Source organism: Trachypithecus francoisi, unplaced genomic scaffold (genome assembly GCF_009764315.1).
Source record: "Trachypithecus francoisi isolate TF-2019V2 unplaced genomic scaffold, Tfra_2.0 Lachesis_group12, whole genome shotgun sequence".
NCBI lineage: Eukaryota > Metazoa > Chordata > Mammalia > Primates > Cercopithecidae > Trachypithecus > Trachypithecus francoisi.
Genome location: NW_022681457.1, coordinates 85101260 through 85117679, shown reverse-complemented (window position 1 = coordinate 85117679; position 16420 = coordinate 85101260). Strand labels below are relative to the sequence as shown.

Genomic DNA, 16420 nt, shown 5'->3' with positions numbered 1-16420 from the left:
ACCTGATTTGCCTGGGTGTCAGGAGTTTCCAGTAGCAATGTGGAAAAGGCCGAGGTATCTAGAAGCAGACAAGTGACCCTCTGGGCCTCCACCTCTGCCTTTCTAGAAGGGCTCTGCCCACAGCTGGGCAGCCTGAGAGCCCCCTACCTGGACTGCCTGGCCTTCCCTGCAGCCAGCTGGGGCCAGGGAGTCCTGCCCAAGAATGGGTGGGAAAGAAGCAGAGCTGATGGAGAACGGAGGCTCTGAGCTCTGGAAGGAGAGGGCTGGGGGTGGGGGAGCTTCTCCAGGCCTCCCAGATGCAGGGCTCTGAACTGAGACCAGCTGTTAGTCCCCTTCACCACCCCCATCTCGCCCAGCCATACCCAGCTGTGCCCTGTGGTTTGCTGGAAAATTATATGACAATCCTGGCTCAGACCCACCTTGCGCTGGGACCTTGGACATACAGTTGCTACTCTCTCTGGGCCTTAGTTTCTGCTTCTGTAAAATGGGAACTGGAATTATCTGCTTCCAAGGGTCCCCAGTCAGGCTCACCTGGCCTGTGAGGCCTACAGAGGGGTTCCCAGCACCCAAGTCAGGCCTGGCTCAGAGAGGCGCTATGAGGGTCTGTGGTGTAACTGATCTAATGCAACATTCTATCCTGTGTCTGGGAGACCCCGTAAGACCCTTGAACACAGCTGCACAGAAGCAAATAGTGAGCAAAGCATGCAGGACTGATGGCCCCTCTGGCCCCAGCGCTGCCAGGGCTCCCCAGGGAATCGCAGGACAGAGCTGCACATGCAGCCTGGAGGGCTGCCCTGGGCCCCAGGTCGTCCCCATGTGTCAGCCAGTCCGCAGAGTGACACTTCAGTGCCCGGGCTTGTGACCGTCACCACCCCACTCAGGCTGCCCTGTTCTCTCCCCATTGTGACCTCACTTACCTTTTCCTCTGTGCCCTGGCTCTGGTCCTTGTATTTCTGCTGCTTCCCCATAACCTTGACTCACCGTGACTCAAGCCCTGCCCAGTGGATTCTCTCTGGGCCTCCTCCTCATGTTAGCATCTGCAGCTCACAGCCTCCCTGTCTCAGCAGCTCTTGTCCATGCTCCTGAGAAGGAGGGAGGCTCTCCTGCCAGCGCATTTGTTTGTGGCAGATGATGTCACACATCAAAGGTAGTCTCTGGATTCACTGGTTGTTCAATCAAGTGGCCAGTGGACACCGGGACTGAGGCACAGCTGCTTAAAGGCTGACCTTTGAATGGGACTGAGGGTGGGGCAGGCAGTGTCCTTGACCTGCAGGGTATACTGGAGAACTATGTAGGAATAAATACATCTGTATGTGTAGTGTCTAAGCGTATGTGCATCTGTGTGTTTATACAGACCCACATATATGCATGTGTGTACATACGTGTGTACATCTGTGCTTGTAAAGTGGAGGTGAAATGTGCTTTTGTGTAAACTGAAGAACTGGCACTGTTTAAAGAGACAAGAAAATGAACTGGTAATCATGCTTCTGCAATTCAGTATCAGGAAATTTCACCCATGCACAGAGTGAAGAGGCTCCACTGCACTCCATCTTTATCGTGAAAAGCAGGTAATAACCTGTTATCTGAAGTCCTGCGCTGAAGCCGTCCTCCAGCCTTAGCTTCCCAGAGCGCTGGGACTCCAGGTGCCAGCCGCCAAACCTGGCTGCTTGAGCGCTGAAACAAAACAATGAGGGCGCCTCTGCTGGGCTGACAACTGCGTAAAGCCTAGACTGACGGGGTAGCCCAGAAAAACGGAAATGTATGCGAGTTGGAAGGGCTTTAAAATGGGATTTTTTTCTCAAAATTTTATCATGGTTAACTGCTTTTACAATAGAAAGGTTATTGAAATCCAAACAAGTACAGGAGGATGCCGTTGTATTGGTGAAGGGCTAGTTATCGTGTGTTTTAGCAGCATCCTGTCTGGAAGCGGCTGTGGAGGACAATCCCGTTTACAGGCTTCACTGCTCCTGGGGCTGAGGCCCAAGTCAGATCTCTGCTTCAGCCTTTTCTTTTTTCTCCATAAACTCAGCTCGTGCATAAGAACTTGGACTCTGGAATGAGACTGCCGCAGGCTGAAACCTGGGCTCTGGGACTTGATTCCAATGTCTCTGCTCTGCCTGGCGTCTCCCTTATGGGCATCAGGGAGACAGTTAATGCCCTGCTTTTGGGCTGTGCCCAGCAGAACAAGCACTCACTAAACTTGGCAGATGCTGCCACAAGCTGTCTTGGTGATAAATTTGACATTCACATCCCAGAAAGTGCAGGATGGAAGACAGAACACAGGCCTTGGGGTCCTTTGACCGAGGTGGGAGCGCTGGTTCTCGAAGTCACTGGCAGTAGGACTCTGGGTCTCCTGTGAAGAAGGAGCTGCAGGCTTACTGTAAGGACCCAATGAGGTGATCCATGGGAAAAATCTTCAAACTTGTAAAACGCTTCACAAGTGTCTGTGTCACAGCTGTCACTAATACCACCACCTGCAGCTCACTGAGGCCCCCCTCCCACCTCCTCCAGATCTGCCCCCAGGAGATGTGGACTGGCTGGGGCTGGACCAAGGACTCCAGGCTTCAGATGTGGAAACTGAGGTTCAGCAGGGACCCTCAGGTCCTCAGCCTTCACGCTCCTGGACCTGCCCAGGCCCTGGCAGAGAGATCCCTGCTGTGTCTGCTGCAGGGCCACTGCCCGCAAGTGACCCCTCTCTCCTTTCTGTCGCAGGGCACAGCGTGGATCCCGGCTTGGCTGGCCTGCTGGGTCAACGGGCCCCGTGCTCCCGACAGCCTTTCGTGGTTACTTTCTTCAGGGCCAGTCCGAGTCCCATCCGCACCCCTCGGGCAGTGAGGCCACTGAGAAGGAGGCAGCCAAAGAAAACCAACGAGCTGCCGCAGGCCAACCGACTCCCAGGGATCTTTGGTGAGGGCCGGGCGGGGTGGGGCCGAGGCCCTGTGGGCTTCCAGTGGAGAGAGGCAGGGTGAGAACCAAGTGGTGGCCCAGAGCCCTCAGGCTCAGGTCGGTTCAAGCTGACGGCCCCTCTCCAGCCACCTTTCCTGACCCCATCTTTTGCCCTGATGCACCCTGGCGACCGGCACTCCAGAGGCCTGTCCTGCCTGTCCCTGCCACCCAGAAGGCCCCCTCTCTCCCCCTGGCTCCTCCAGGTCTTTCCCAGGAGCCTCCATCGGAATCAGCTGCCCCTTCCTGGGAGCCGCAGCCCCTCGTGACTCGCGGTTGTGCCTGGACACCCCGCACCATCCTCGGTTGCTTATGTGAAGTTTTCTCCCCAACTGGGCCAAGCCCTTCAGGATCAGGGACAGGCCTGACCCGACCCTGTGGCCTCCTTCCCAGGGAGTCGGCCTTTAACTGGCCTGGTCATGAGCCACTTGAACCTGAGGAACGGGTGTGGCAGGAGAGGGTGGGCTGGAGTCACAGGGGTCTCTAGAGAGGAAGCGGCACAGGATGGCCGAGGGTCCTGCTGGGCTGTTTACTGGCGCGTCGAGACGCTCCCAGGCTGAAGGACAGGGGAGTGCTGAGCACAGTGTCACTCTAGCCATCGGGAGCCATGACAGGCTCTTCAGCTGGGTCACGGTACAAGCAGAGTTCCAGGGATGGGCTTTATGAGACCAAATGGTTTCCTGTCATTCATTTGACAAATGTGCTCATCAGGGCACCCCCCACCCTGGTACCCCGTAGTAGCTGCACAGAGCAGGAACCCCAGAAAAGACCTTGCCCTTCTGTCCCTGCAGATGACGTCCGCGGCTCCCACGGGCGGCAGGTCTGCCGCCGGCACGAGCTCTACGTCAGCTTCCAGGACCTTGGCTGGCTGGTAATTGCTGACTCTCCTTGTTTTTGAAATGACAATCGCCACCTGTAGATCAGAAGTGAATCTGTAGGGAGGACATAGAATCATGAGTGACTTCAGTTTTTCTTCTTTATTTTTTTTCTGTGTTTTCCAAGTTTTCTAAAGAGGGAATATGGTGAGAAAGGGCATTTTATTTTTTAACCATGAAAATGAAGACTGCAACTAAGCTGTCAGCTTTGCAGCAGGGAAACTGAGGCCAGGCTGGCAGTGCCTCCCTGCATCGGCTGCAACTGCAGCTCTGGGAGGTGCAGGCAGGAGAGGGCTGGCTGGGAAAGGGGATGCAGAGCGAGGATGGGGGATGTTGGGCCTGAGCTCCTGCCCAGCGTTGTCTGCTGGGGGTTCCTGGGTGGATTCAAGCCTCTTGGGGGAGACTGCCCTGCAGGGATGGAGGGTGGGTTTGAGCCCTGAGGCTCAGGGAGGAGCACATGGATGGGACTCACCTTCTCCCATCCCTCCCAGGACTGGGTCATCGCCCCTCAAGGCTACTCGGCCTATTACTGTGAGGGGGAGTGCTCCTTCCCTCTGGGCTCCTGCATGAACGCCACCAACCACGCCATCCTGCAGTCCCTGGTCAGTACCATGCCCATCCTGCCCAGCCCCCTGGGGTGGGGGACCCTGCAGAGAGGGGTCTGGTCCAGCCAGCCGGGAGGACAGTGAGGCCACCTGCTCCGTGTCTCAGGGGGATTTCTCTGCACAGAGTCAGTAACGTTGCTAACTTCCCACAGCTCTGCAGGAACTGGTCCTCATACAACCACACTAGCACACACAGACTCGCACCCGAACACGGACACACTCCACACTGACACTGAACAGTTGTATACACGTGCCTGTTCTATGCATCGCACATGCTCCTGTGGGACACTTACGCACCTGCGTGTGGTGCCCAGACAGAGGCACAGCGCACGAAATAGACTGTGTGGGGGCTGTGGGATCTTAACACATGGGCCCCCGAATACACTAGCAGGTCTGTCTGCCCATGATATGTGCACACAGTGTGCGGGACGTGTGTGTGCTATCACCCACCTGTGCCACTCCGCAGGCAGGGAGCATCTGGACGGTTTGGCTCTCAACCTTTTGGCCTTTCCCCCAGTTTCTCTCTTGGTCATTTGTTTTCTCTGGATCCCCTGGCTTTTGATGCCTCGCTGTCTGGGGCAACCTTCAATGATGAAAGCAGGCTTCTGATGGGATCACTGGTGCTGCTCACTGCGGAGTGCTCTGTTTGCGGATTCTGGCACCTAGGCTTCCTTCTAGAACTTTTTACCTGGAATTCCAGTTCCTGGTATTCCACAGCCTTATGTTTTCCTCTTAGGAGGTTCAACGGTGATGCCTGGATCAGGCGTGGTGGCTCACCCTGTAATCGCAGCACATGAGCCCAGAAGTTCGAGACAAGCCTGGGCAACATGGCGAAACCCTGTCTCTAAAATAAAAATTAAAACACACACACACACACACACACACACACACACACACACACACGTGTGCATGCAATGCCTTGGTGTGAGAGGAAAGAAATTACCAAAAGCTGCTCTGAGCCTATGATAATGCTTCCTTTCTGGGCAGTCAAATGGCGTTTGCTGGACACCTGGAGCCACCTCCTTGGAAAGGCCCCGGGGTGATGAGGACGCGTGGGGCGGCCCAGCCCAGCCACCCTTTATGCTGTGTGGTTCTCACAGCTGCATGTGTGGGAGGCACAAGGGAAAGTGACTGCACCTGCAGCTCCCAGACTCCATCCTCTCTATCCCGGCCCCTCAGGGGCTCAACTAAAGTGAGCGCTCACAGCCTGCTGGGCAGCAAACAGATAGGCGCTGTGCTCTAGGGGAGGCTGTCAGTGGGCACAGAAGCAAACCAACCATGGAGCTGATGCCTCCTGTGAGGAAGAGCAGAGCGGCTGTGCCATCAGTGGAGTGAGACTGGGTCCGGCCTCTCTGCACAAGGAGGGGCACGTCAGCAGCTGGAGGAGGAATGTTCCATCAGAAGGAGCAAGTGCAAGGCCCTAAGACAGTAGCAAGTTGGCCCCAAGTTCAGGGTCAGCAGGGAGGAGGGGCTGGGTGCAGTGAAGGGGAGGAGAGTGGAGGGAGGTGATGCCGGGAGTGGGCAGGGCTGTCTCCCCTAGGGCCTGGGGGTCCCTGAGAATGAGGGTGGATTTTATTTCAAGCAACCTGAAAGGCTGTCAGAGGTGTTTAACAAAGCAGTGACCTGGTCCGCGTCACCCTTCAGAAGGACCTTTCTGGCTTGGGGAGGCTGATGGGGGCGGCAGTGGAAGGCGGAGGAGCAGGGGACGAGTGAGGGCTGCTGTGGTCACCTGGCAGGTGATGGCAGCTGGACGGGGCAGGTGGTCCGAGGCAGCATGGAGGTGGAGGTTGAGCCAGGGGCTGCTCCCGGTGAAGGGAGAAGGCGAGAGGAGTCATCCAGGAGGCCTCCCAGGTGGGGGCTATGATGTCAGGACAGGAGGAACTCCGTGTTCTGCTGAGGCCCCATTAGACCCCAAGTGCAGAAGTGGGGAGGGGAGCAGGATCCGCAAGTCTGGTGTTCAGAAGAGAGGTCCAAGCTGAGCCCGGGGAGTAGAGAGGCGCGGGCACATGCAGGGCCCTGAAGTGCTGAGGGCAGATGCAGGCCTCTGGGGGAAGGAGCAGCACAGGAGAGGGGCTGAGGCTTGGCCTCCCAGAGCCTGGGGAGGGAGGCTGGGATGTGGGAGGCAGAGCCTCTGGGGGCCCGAAGGGCCAAAAGAAGAAAGTGGTCCTTCCAGGCTCCCCCTTGGGGACCTCACTAAGGTACAAACCTGGCCATGAGGTTCTCCTTCCCATTATCCCCAGGAGGAAGTCTGAGCCCTTGGCCTGGGACTCGAGGCCCCTCATTAGCGCCCTGCCCACTTACCCCACCCCCCGGGGCTGCCATGTGTCCCTCCCTGAGCACTGCAGGTCACCACAGCTCCTGCTCTCAGAGCCCTCAGGGCTGCTCTTATTCCTGTTAATATTTCTTATTATTGTGCTGCTCCCATGTGGCTTGGAGATGGCCAGGGCGGGGAGCAGGTGGAGCTGGGGCAGGACTGGGTGGGTCCTCGGAGGAGGCTGCTGGGCTTATGCCCCTGCCTGTGCCCCCTCCCTGGCCAGGTGCACCTGATGAAGCCAGATGCAGTCCCCAAGGCATGCTGCGCACCCACCAAGCTCAGCGCCACCTCTGTGCTCTACTATGACAGCAGCAACAACGTCATCCTGCGCAAGCACCGCAACATGGTGGTCAAGGCCTGCGGCTGCCACTGAGCCCACCCGCCTGCCCGGTCCTGCTGCAGCCACCCTTCTCATCCGGATCGGGCCCCGCAGAGGCAGAAAACCCTTAAATGCTGTCACAGCTCAAGCAGGAGTGTCAGGGGCCCTCACTCTCTGTGCCTACTTCCTGTCAGGCTTCTTCTGGTCCTTTCTGTGTCCCTCTGTGCCCCTCCCCTGGGGTTTGTGGCTGTCACCCTGTCCAACACTTTGGTGGCCTAAGGCACACAGCAGCCTCAGAGCCTGTGCTGACTACACTCTTTGGAGTCAGCACAGAAGTCCTATCTTAGGACCTGTCAGACTGTGGCTGGCCCTGGATGGTCTGAGGTTGGCTGACCCGAGCTTTTCTCCATTCACCAGAGGGTTTAGGTGTGGGGAGAAGGGCTCTGCCCCTTCCCAGGTACAATACTGGTCACTTCTGGGCATAATTGGACACGCTCATGTTCTCAGCACAGTGTGTTCTGGGATTCTTCTCATTTGGTCCAGGGTACAGTTAGCATATTAGAAAAAGAATAAGCTGGACATCTCCACAAAGCCACTGGGGATTGTTTTTTTTTTTGAGATGGAGTCTCACTCTGTTGCCCAGGCTGGGGTGCAGTGGTGCAATCCCAGCTCACTGCAACCTCTGCCTCCCGGGTTCAAGCAATTCTCATGCCTCAGCCTCCTGAGTAGCTGGGATTACAGGAGCCCGCCACCATGCCCGGCTCATTTTTGTATTTTTAGTAGAGACGGGGTTTCACCATATTGGCCAGGCTGGTCTTGAACTCCAGACCTCAAGTGATCCACCTGCCTGGCCTCCCAAAGTGCTGGGATTACAGGTGTGAGCCACTGTGCCTGGCCACTGGGGATATTTTATGTCATGTATGTTCCCTTGCCCTGGGCCTGCCCCGTTTCCTGCCTAGGAAAGAGGTATGACTCCCAGAGGAGCAAAGAATCCTGTGGGCTTCCAGTTCCCTCCACTATCTCTACCACGCTGACCTATTTGGGGCTCAGCATTGAGACAGAGACAAGACCAGCAGCTCCAATGTGTGGTCTAGGCTGGCAGAGAGCAGATGCCCCCGCAGCCTACTCCCCTTGCCCATGGCTCACGTCAGTAATCAACCTATGTACCTTTTCCAGTGAACCTGGACAGGGCCTGGGGCCTCAGCACAGAACTGCAGACAGCCACCACCAGGCATTGTCAACGAGACCTCAGTTCCCGCGCCTGCCCCACTGCAGAACAATCCATTCCATCCAGAGCAGGGTGACTGGCGGTCTCTGGCCGGGCATGGGGCAAGGGTGGGGACTGCCAGTGTTTGCTTGTGTCTACGAGTTACGAACAAGCTGGCCACCAAAATTGGCGTCACCCTGGGTGCCCACCAGCACTGTCCTGTGTCTTGGGCCTGTGAGTCAAAGAAAAGGTCCCTGTCCCAGGGAGTGACAGGCAGTAATTAGGCTGAATTGGGTGGGGAGGTTTGCTCAGCCTCTGTTGTTCCCGGAAACCGCTGTTCTCCTTGGAGCAGCCACTGGGAGTTGGAGTGTTTATTTGATTTCTGACTTGCTAAGCCTGTAATTTACCTGCTGGAATAGACAGAGTCCAGCTGCCCAAACCGTGTCATTAAAAGCAGATCCTGGGTCCGCCCCATCCACAGGCACAGCCCGGGGGGGTGGCTCCACCTCCCCATGTGCCCAAGGATGCGCCTCTCTGGAGTTCACATGCTGCACCCCCAGAGAGGGGCCTGGGGAGAGCTGGTCTGGCAGCAGGGGTGGAGCCTGGGGCCACGGTGCGGGACAGCAGCCCCTCCACCTGGACCAGGGAGGGCCTCCGCGTGCAAGTGCAGAGGAAGAGACCTTCCCATGTACATAAAGGGTGGGCCCAGGCTGTCTGGAAGATGGTGAGTTCCCCATTAGTCTAGGACTTCAAGCTCAGCTAGCAAGGATTGGAAGAAGCAGTGGCCTGAGTGTCAGGAGACAGGTATTCTAGTTCCAACTCAGGCACTGACTTGGTGTTCCCTTTCTTATTCATGCTTCAGTTTCTCACCTGCGACATGAGGACATAGGACTCTTTCATTCCAGAGGCTCTTCCAACCCAGAGAACCCGTCTGCCCCCATGACCTTCTCCCAAAGCTTGAGACATGGCCTGAGCCCCCAGCTGCCATAGGACTTGGGGCCTGTCTGCCATTGCAGGACCTGATTTAACAGCTCTCTTCTTCCAATACTGGGCAGTAGAGTTTTTGAAACTGACAAATGTGTGGTCTCTTCAGTGCCCAGTGTGTAACCTGGCATGGTTTGGGTGTGCTAGAAGTTTGTGAAATGAATGTTTTCAAGACACAAATGCTGCCATGCCCATCAGGTGTGCAGAGCAGGCCTGAGGATCATGATGAGACTCCCTTTTTTTGCAGCAAAGCACAAAGCATGACAGTCATGGCCTTCCTGGTGGCCAGACTTCTAGTAACTTTAGCCACCCAGACAACCACCAAATGACATCACATAGAGAAGGCCTCAGAAAGGGAGGAGGTCGTATGGACACACAGCTGATGGGGGTCAGTGCTCAGCTACCAAGGTCATCTTCTGACCTGGTTGCCTCCCATAGCCAAGGATGCATTCAAGGCTGCAGATCAGGAGCATAAATAAGGGTGGTCAACTCAGGCCCACCGGCTGCACCAAGTAGCCACTGACAGGGAGTCTGGGGCCATTCGGTGCAGAACAATCCCCCAACCCAGTGGCCATCTTCACAACTGCAGCACAGTGCTGGCCCTAATGCCAGGTGAGCGCACAAAGTCTTGTTTCTTTGTCTTTATGTAGGGACCTGGGCGATGTGCTTTAGAGAAATTCCCTATTATTTCACAGGAAAGGAGGCTGTGAAAAGGAGAGGGCAGGTTTTGCAGCCAAGTCAACCTGGCATCAAGTCCTGGCTGCTTTCTTTTTTTTTTTAAAGACAGGGTCTTGCTTTGTCACCCAGGCTGGAGTGCAGTGGCAGTATCATGGCTCACTGCAGCCTCGATCTGCTGGGCTCAAGCAATCCTCCCACCTCAGTCCGAGTCGCTGGGATGACAGGCACACGCCACCACACCCAGTTAATTTTTATATTCTTTGCAGAAACCAGGTCTCACTATGTTGCCCAGGCCAGTCTTTAACTTTGCCCAGGCCAGTCTTGAACTCCTGAGCTCAAGCGATCCTCCTGCCTCAGTCTCCCAAAGTGCTAGAATTACAGGCATGAGCCACTGCACCCGGCCTCTGCCTCTTCTTAATTTGACCACATCATGTACCTGCTGCGCCTGCTACTTCCTCACACTCCGTAGAAGAGGGTGCTAGTCCTGCCCTTTTGAGGCCTCCATGAGGGCCAAATGTGCCACGGGACACTTAGTGCCAGGCCTGCGCAGACCTGTGGAATAAACAGCACTTCTGAGCAGGCTCATTTTAAAGGGACTTGCAAATTTGGGCCTTCCTTGTGTGCCTTCCTCATAAAACCCACTCCTCCCAGAATGTGCTTGGAGGTGCTGCTGTATTTACCTGAGAGCTGTGCTTTTCTTCAAAAAACCTAAACGTGGTCATCTCTTGGATGAGGTGTGGCCCTGCACCCTCGCCTGCTTGTGGAAGGAGTCTGGGCCGACAGTGACCTGTGCTAGGGTCTCTGCTGAGGAAGTGGCAGGCATGTGGCCCTGACCTAGCTCCGTACTGTGTGTGGGGCCCACCTGTGCCCTCATGGGCAGCTGAAGGGGGAGCTTTCTACCCCAGGTTCCTTTCCTTACTGAGAAGTCTTGAGCAAACAGTTGCCGCTCTCCATCCCCTGCTTTTTAAAAAATGTTTTTTCTCACATAAGAAAATGTTATCTGTGTGCTGGGGAAAATTTTGAAAATAACAAAACCAGAATACAAACACCCAAAATCAATCACAGAGATAACCACTGTTCATAATTCCTTCTCCAGTCTTTTTTCTTGGCACATACACATTTGTCTTTATATAGGACATATGGATATTTTACAAAGTTAGGATCCTACTCTATGCACTGCTTGGTGATCGGATCTATTCAATGTATGAAACATTTTGAAAGTTCCTCTGATTAAATATTCTTTGAAAACATAACTATTAGTAGCCTTCCATCCCTTGAGTTCTGCTTTAGCTTCTCCCTTGTATGTCTGGTCTTGCGTTCCCTTCCTCAGAGGCCGGGGTGGGGCTCCTGTGAGCAGGGCAGCAGGCAGCCCGGTGCTCAGATCGCATGGCCACGAGGCTGGCCACTGGTCTGGAATCCTTGGGCCAAGAACCTCCTCTCCTTCTCTGTGCAACACTTGGCACAAGTAGGGGCAGGTGACCTCAGAGTACAAGGGTCACAGGTGGACCCACCGGGATAACTTCTGAGGAAACCCTGATGGTTCTTCTCCCACTGGCCTCTGGCTGGTCCCTTGGTCCCTCCTTCCCAGGGTAATCAGGCAAGCACAGCAATAAGGTCCTCCCTTGTTTCACAAGGTTGTGGGACCAGTTCTCCCTCCCCGGGCCTCCGGCCAGCCTGCCTGTCACCATTTTGAGCACTTCACACACATCCTTCTTCACCCCAGAATCCACCATGTTGAGCACTTCACACACATCCTCTTCTCTCCTGGGCTTCATGGCAGCCCTGCGTAGCTGCCTTATCCTGTCCTCAATGCTGCCTGTCCTGATGGCCATGACTGACCAGCAGTAATGACATCGACATTGAGGAGTGAGTCCTGCTGGGAGCACTGCCGGCCCAAGCTGATCCAGGGGGCAAAGCCCCACCCAGGGTGCCAGAGATGGAGCTGGCTTGGGGTCACTGGGGCCAGGGCAATAGGCTTCTCCTTTCCCCACCAACCTCACCCTGGTGAATTCTAAACATCAAGACTTGATTCAGCCAGCACTTTGGGAGGCTGAGGTGGGTGGATCACCTAAGGTTCAAGACCAGCCTGGCCAACATGGCAAAACCCCCATCTCTACTAAAAATACAAAAATTAGCTGGACATGGTGGCGGTGCCTGTAATCCCAGCTTCTTGGGAGGCTGAGGCAGGAGAATTACTTGAACCTGGGAGGCAGAGGTTGTAGTGAGCTGAGATCATGCCATTGCACTCCAGCCTGAGTGACAAGAGGAAAACTCCGTCTCAAAAAAAGAAAAAAAGACTTGATTCAGACAGAGCTCCTAGTACATGTCATGGGAGCCAGTGGGGAGCCCTGGGGGAGGTTTTTGGAGACTGATAGGACTCAGCTTCAACACCTGAAGGAGGCCATGAGGTGGCCTGGCTGGCCCAAAACCGGTGCAGGGTGAGAGGCCATCCTAGCACAGGCTGTGCACCATGACACCACACTGCAGTTTCCAAGTAGGCCTGGGGTTGGGAGGAGGAAGTAGGAGCCACCCCTGGCTCGTTTCTCCCCAGCACCAAGCACATCTGCTGACTAAAGAAGGGCCCTGGGTGCTCCTCAGTAATACAGATCTGTCGGTTCAGGGAGTACATAGTGAGTGCCAGGTCAGTGAGACTGACGACAGATGCCCATCAGGCACAGGACCAGCTGGTGTGACAGCAGGAATGGTAACCAACCAGAAAGAGAAGACAGAGGCACTTTTACATGGCTTTCACTTCTACTGCCCCACAATGGGCTGACGAGGGCATCTCCTAAGGGACTTGGCCTAAGGCAGAAAAGCAGCAGCAGAGATGCTATGGCCTGTCCCAGCAGCAATCTCTGAAAACACCTGGGACCTGGCTGGCAGGCAGCAGTATAAGAACAAGGATTTATTTTAGCAAACCAAACAGAACAAAACATCCAGGAGCCACAGTGGTGGGCCCACAGCAGACCCAGCAGCAAAAGCCGGGAAAAGTGGTGGTTGGTGAAGGAGCACCTGTGCTGGCTCCTGGGCCCACAGCTGCACTTGGGAACAGTCCAGGCTGTGCCTACAGAGATGCTCCAAGCTGACCCTAAGGCAGGCCTCATGCCACAAATGCTGCTTGCTTCAAACAGGGCACCCTCTGTGCTGCCTCCTCTGAGGCTGGCAGCTCCTTCCTGGATGTGCAGGGGCAAGAGCAGAGTGGAGAGCAGAGAGAGTGCCACACGTACTCCCCACAGTTGCCAATGATCACCTCTGCCTTGGCTTCCCATCCTTTCCTTTGCAGACAGACTAGAAGAGGGGACACTCAGGGGAGTGAAAGAGCAGAATAAAGACAGACTTTAGGGACATCCACCCCTACCTGCCCCCTGGGGACACTGGCCCTAACAGTGGTGGTGTTCACAATCTAGTGAAATAGAGTCACCTAAAAAAGATGTGGATTCATCTCATCTCAGGAATGCAAAGTTGGTTTAACATCTAAAAATCAATCAGTGTAACAGACAATTATCAATAGTATAAGGGACAAAACCCACATAATCATCTCAGATACAGAAAAAGCAATAGACAAAATCCAATACCTTTGCATAATGAAAACTCAATAAACTAGGAATGGAAGGGGGAACTTTCTCAATCTGATAAAAGGTATCAACAGAAAACTACATGGTGAAAAATAAGATGCTTTCCCCCTAAGTTCAGGAACAAGATGAGGATATCTGTCCTTGAAATTTCTATTCAACATTGTACTGAAGGTTCTTAGCCAGGGTAATTAGGTGAAAAAAATGAAATGAAAGGCATCCAATCAGCAAGGAAAATGTAAAGCTATTTCTATTTGCAGATGACGACACACTCTTGCATATAGAAAATCCTAAAAAATCCACAAAAAAACTATTAGAACTAATAAACAAGTTTAGCAATGTTGCAGAATACACAATCAATATACAACTGATTATATATATTTTTGTAGAGACAAGGTCTCATTATGTTGCCTCAGGCTGGTCTCAAACTCCTGGACTCAAGTGATTTTCCCACCTCAGTCTCCCAGTGTGCTGGGATTACGAGTGTGAACCACCATGCCTGGCCTTTTTTGTGGTTTTCAAAGTATAAGCTGTATACATCTCTTAAACTTATGCCTAAATATTTTACTCTTTTTTATGCTATCATAAGTATAATTGTTTTTCTTTTTATTCTGTTTTCAGGTTGTTCATTGCTAACGTATAGAAATATAATTGCTATATATATGGCCAGGTGTGGTGGCTCACGCCTGTAATCCCAGCACTTTAGGAGGCTGAGGTGGGCAGATCACAAGGTCAGGAGATCGAGACCATCCTGGCTAATGCAGTGAAACCCCACCTCTACTAAAAATACAAAAAATTAGCCAGGCATGGTGGCGGGCACCTGTAGTCCCAGCTACTCAGGAGGCTGAGGCAGGAGAATGGCGTAAACCGGGGAGGCGGAGCTTGCAGTGAGCCGAGATTGCACCACCGCACTCCAGCCTGGGTGACATTGCGAGACTCTGTCTCAAAAAAAAAAAAAAAGAAGAAGTATAATTTTTATTTATATATATATATATATCTTTTTTTTCTTTAGAAGGGTTTTGCTCTGTTGTCCAGGCTGGAGTACAGTGGTACCGTCACAGCTGTCTATAAAAAAAAAATGTAAAACTTAGCCAGGTGTAGTGATGTGTTTCTGTAGTTCCAGCTGGTTGTAAAGCTGAAACATAATGACCACTTGAGTACAGGAGTTCAAGACCATGGTGAGCTGTGACTGCACCACTGCACTCCAGCCTGGGCAACAGAGTGACACCCTGTCTAAAAAAAAAAAAAAAAGAATGAGAGAAACTATTTGCAAATTATACATCTGATAAGAGACCTGTATCTAGAATATTTAAAGAATTCTCACTCGCTAGGCATGGTGGCTCACACCTATAATCCCAGCATTTTGGGAGGACAAGATGGGAGGATTGCTTGAGCCCTGGAGTTCGAGACCAGCCTGGATAACATAGCAAGATCCCAATTAAAAAAAAAGAAAAAGAAAACCACACAACATTACTGAAAAACACTGAAGAAGACCTAAACAAATGAAAAGATACCCTGCGTTCATGGGATTAGAAGACTTAATATTGTTAAGATGACGATACTCCTAAATTGATCTACATATTCAGTGCAATCTGTATTAAAATCCTAGCTGGCTTTTTTTGTACAAGTTGACAAGCTTATCTCAAAATTCATAAGAAATGTAAGAGACTCAGGATAACCAAAACAATCTTGAAAGGAAAAATAAAGTTGGAGGACTAGCATTTCCGGAATTAAAAACTTACTACAAAGCTACAGAATTTAAGACACAGTAGTAATGGCCTAATGACAGACATATAGATCAACAAAATATAATTTAGAATCCAGAAGAAACCCTTACATTTATGGTCAACTATATTCACCAAGGATACCAAGACAATTAAACAGGAAAAAACTAGCCTTTTCAACAAATGGTGCTAGGACGACTGAAAATCCCCCTGCAAAAGAGTAACACTGGACCACTTTCCTCACACTATACACAAAAATTAACCCCAAATGGAGCAAAGACTTGAATCTAAAAGAGAAAACCATAAAATACTTAATAGAAAATGTAGGAGTAAATCTTCATATTCACTACACCAAAAGTACAAGTAACAAAAAAAATAAATTAGACTTTATCAAAATTAAAATATCTTGTGCTTCAAACGATGCCATCAAAAAAGTGAACAGACAACCCACAGAATGAGAGAAAAGGTCTAGTCCAGCGGCTCACGCCTGTAATCTCAGCACTTTGGGAGGCCGAGGTGGGCGGATCATGAGGTCAGTAGATCGACATCATCCTGGCTAACACAGTGAAACCTGGTCTCTACTAAAAATTTTAAAAAATCAGCTGGGCGTGGTGGCAGGCATCTGTAGACTCAGTGACTCGGGAGGCTGAGGCAGGAGAATGGTGTGAACCCAGGAGGTGGAGCTTACAGTGAGCTGAGATCATGCCACTGCACTCCAGCCTGGGCAACAGAGGAAGACTCCGTCTCAAAAACAAAACAAAAAAAACAAACAAGGAATGCTTCTTCATCCATGCTACATCATGGATGAACCTTGAAAACATTATGCTAAGTGAAAGAAGACACTCACAAAAGCCTACATATTGTATGATTCCACTTATATATTAAATGCCTAGAATGGGAAAATCTATAAAGACATAAAGTGAATTGGGGTTTCCCAGGGCAGGAGACCAACAGGATAGGGAGCAAGTGCTAAAGGGTATGAAGCTGCTTTTTGGGGTGATAAAATGTTCTAAAATTACTTGTAGTGATGGTCGCACAACTCTGTGAATACATTAAAAACCATTAAAATGTGTACTTTAAATGGGCAAACTGGATGGTATGTAAATAATATCCTACTAAAGCTGTTAAAAAGATAATTACACTACAAAATGGTACAACCCAGTGACACAGACATTTGTGCATAGAATGGGAGCACTAGA

General features: G+C 52.3%; 1 protein-coding gene and 1 long non-coding RNA gene across 4 annotated transcripts in view; one reads left to right on the top strand and one right to left on the bottom strand.

The window, feature by feature from the left end:
- Nucleotides 1–11178, top strand: part of BMP8A (bone morphogenetic protein 8a) — a 59778-nt gene extending 48600 nt beyond the window's left edge. The window contains exons 4-7 of the mRNA XM_033227018.1: nt 2713–2907; nt 3735–3814; nt 4310–4420; nt 6961–11178. Coding sequence (XP_033082909.1) covers nt 2713–2907; nt 3735–3814; nt 4310–4420; nt 6961–7110 — 536 coding nt within the window. The 3' untranslated portion in view covers nt 7111–11178. The remainder of the gene's footprint in view (nt 1–2712; nt 2908–3734; nt 3815–4309; nt 4421–6960) is intronic.
- The window catches only part of LOC117092823, a 32009-nt gene continuing 19208 nt past the window's right edge, over nt 3620–16420 (bottom strand). For all 3 annotated transcript variants that reach the window (XR_004440928.1, XR_004440929.1, XR_004440927.1), the window contains one exon: nt 3620–3875. This is a non-coding gene — a long non-coding RNA (uncharacterized LOC117092823). The remainder of the gene's footprint in view (nt 3876–16420) is intronic.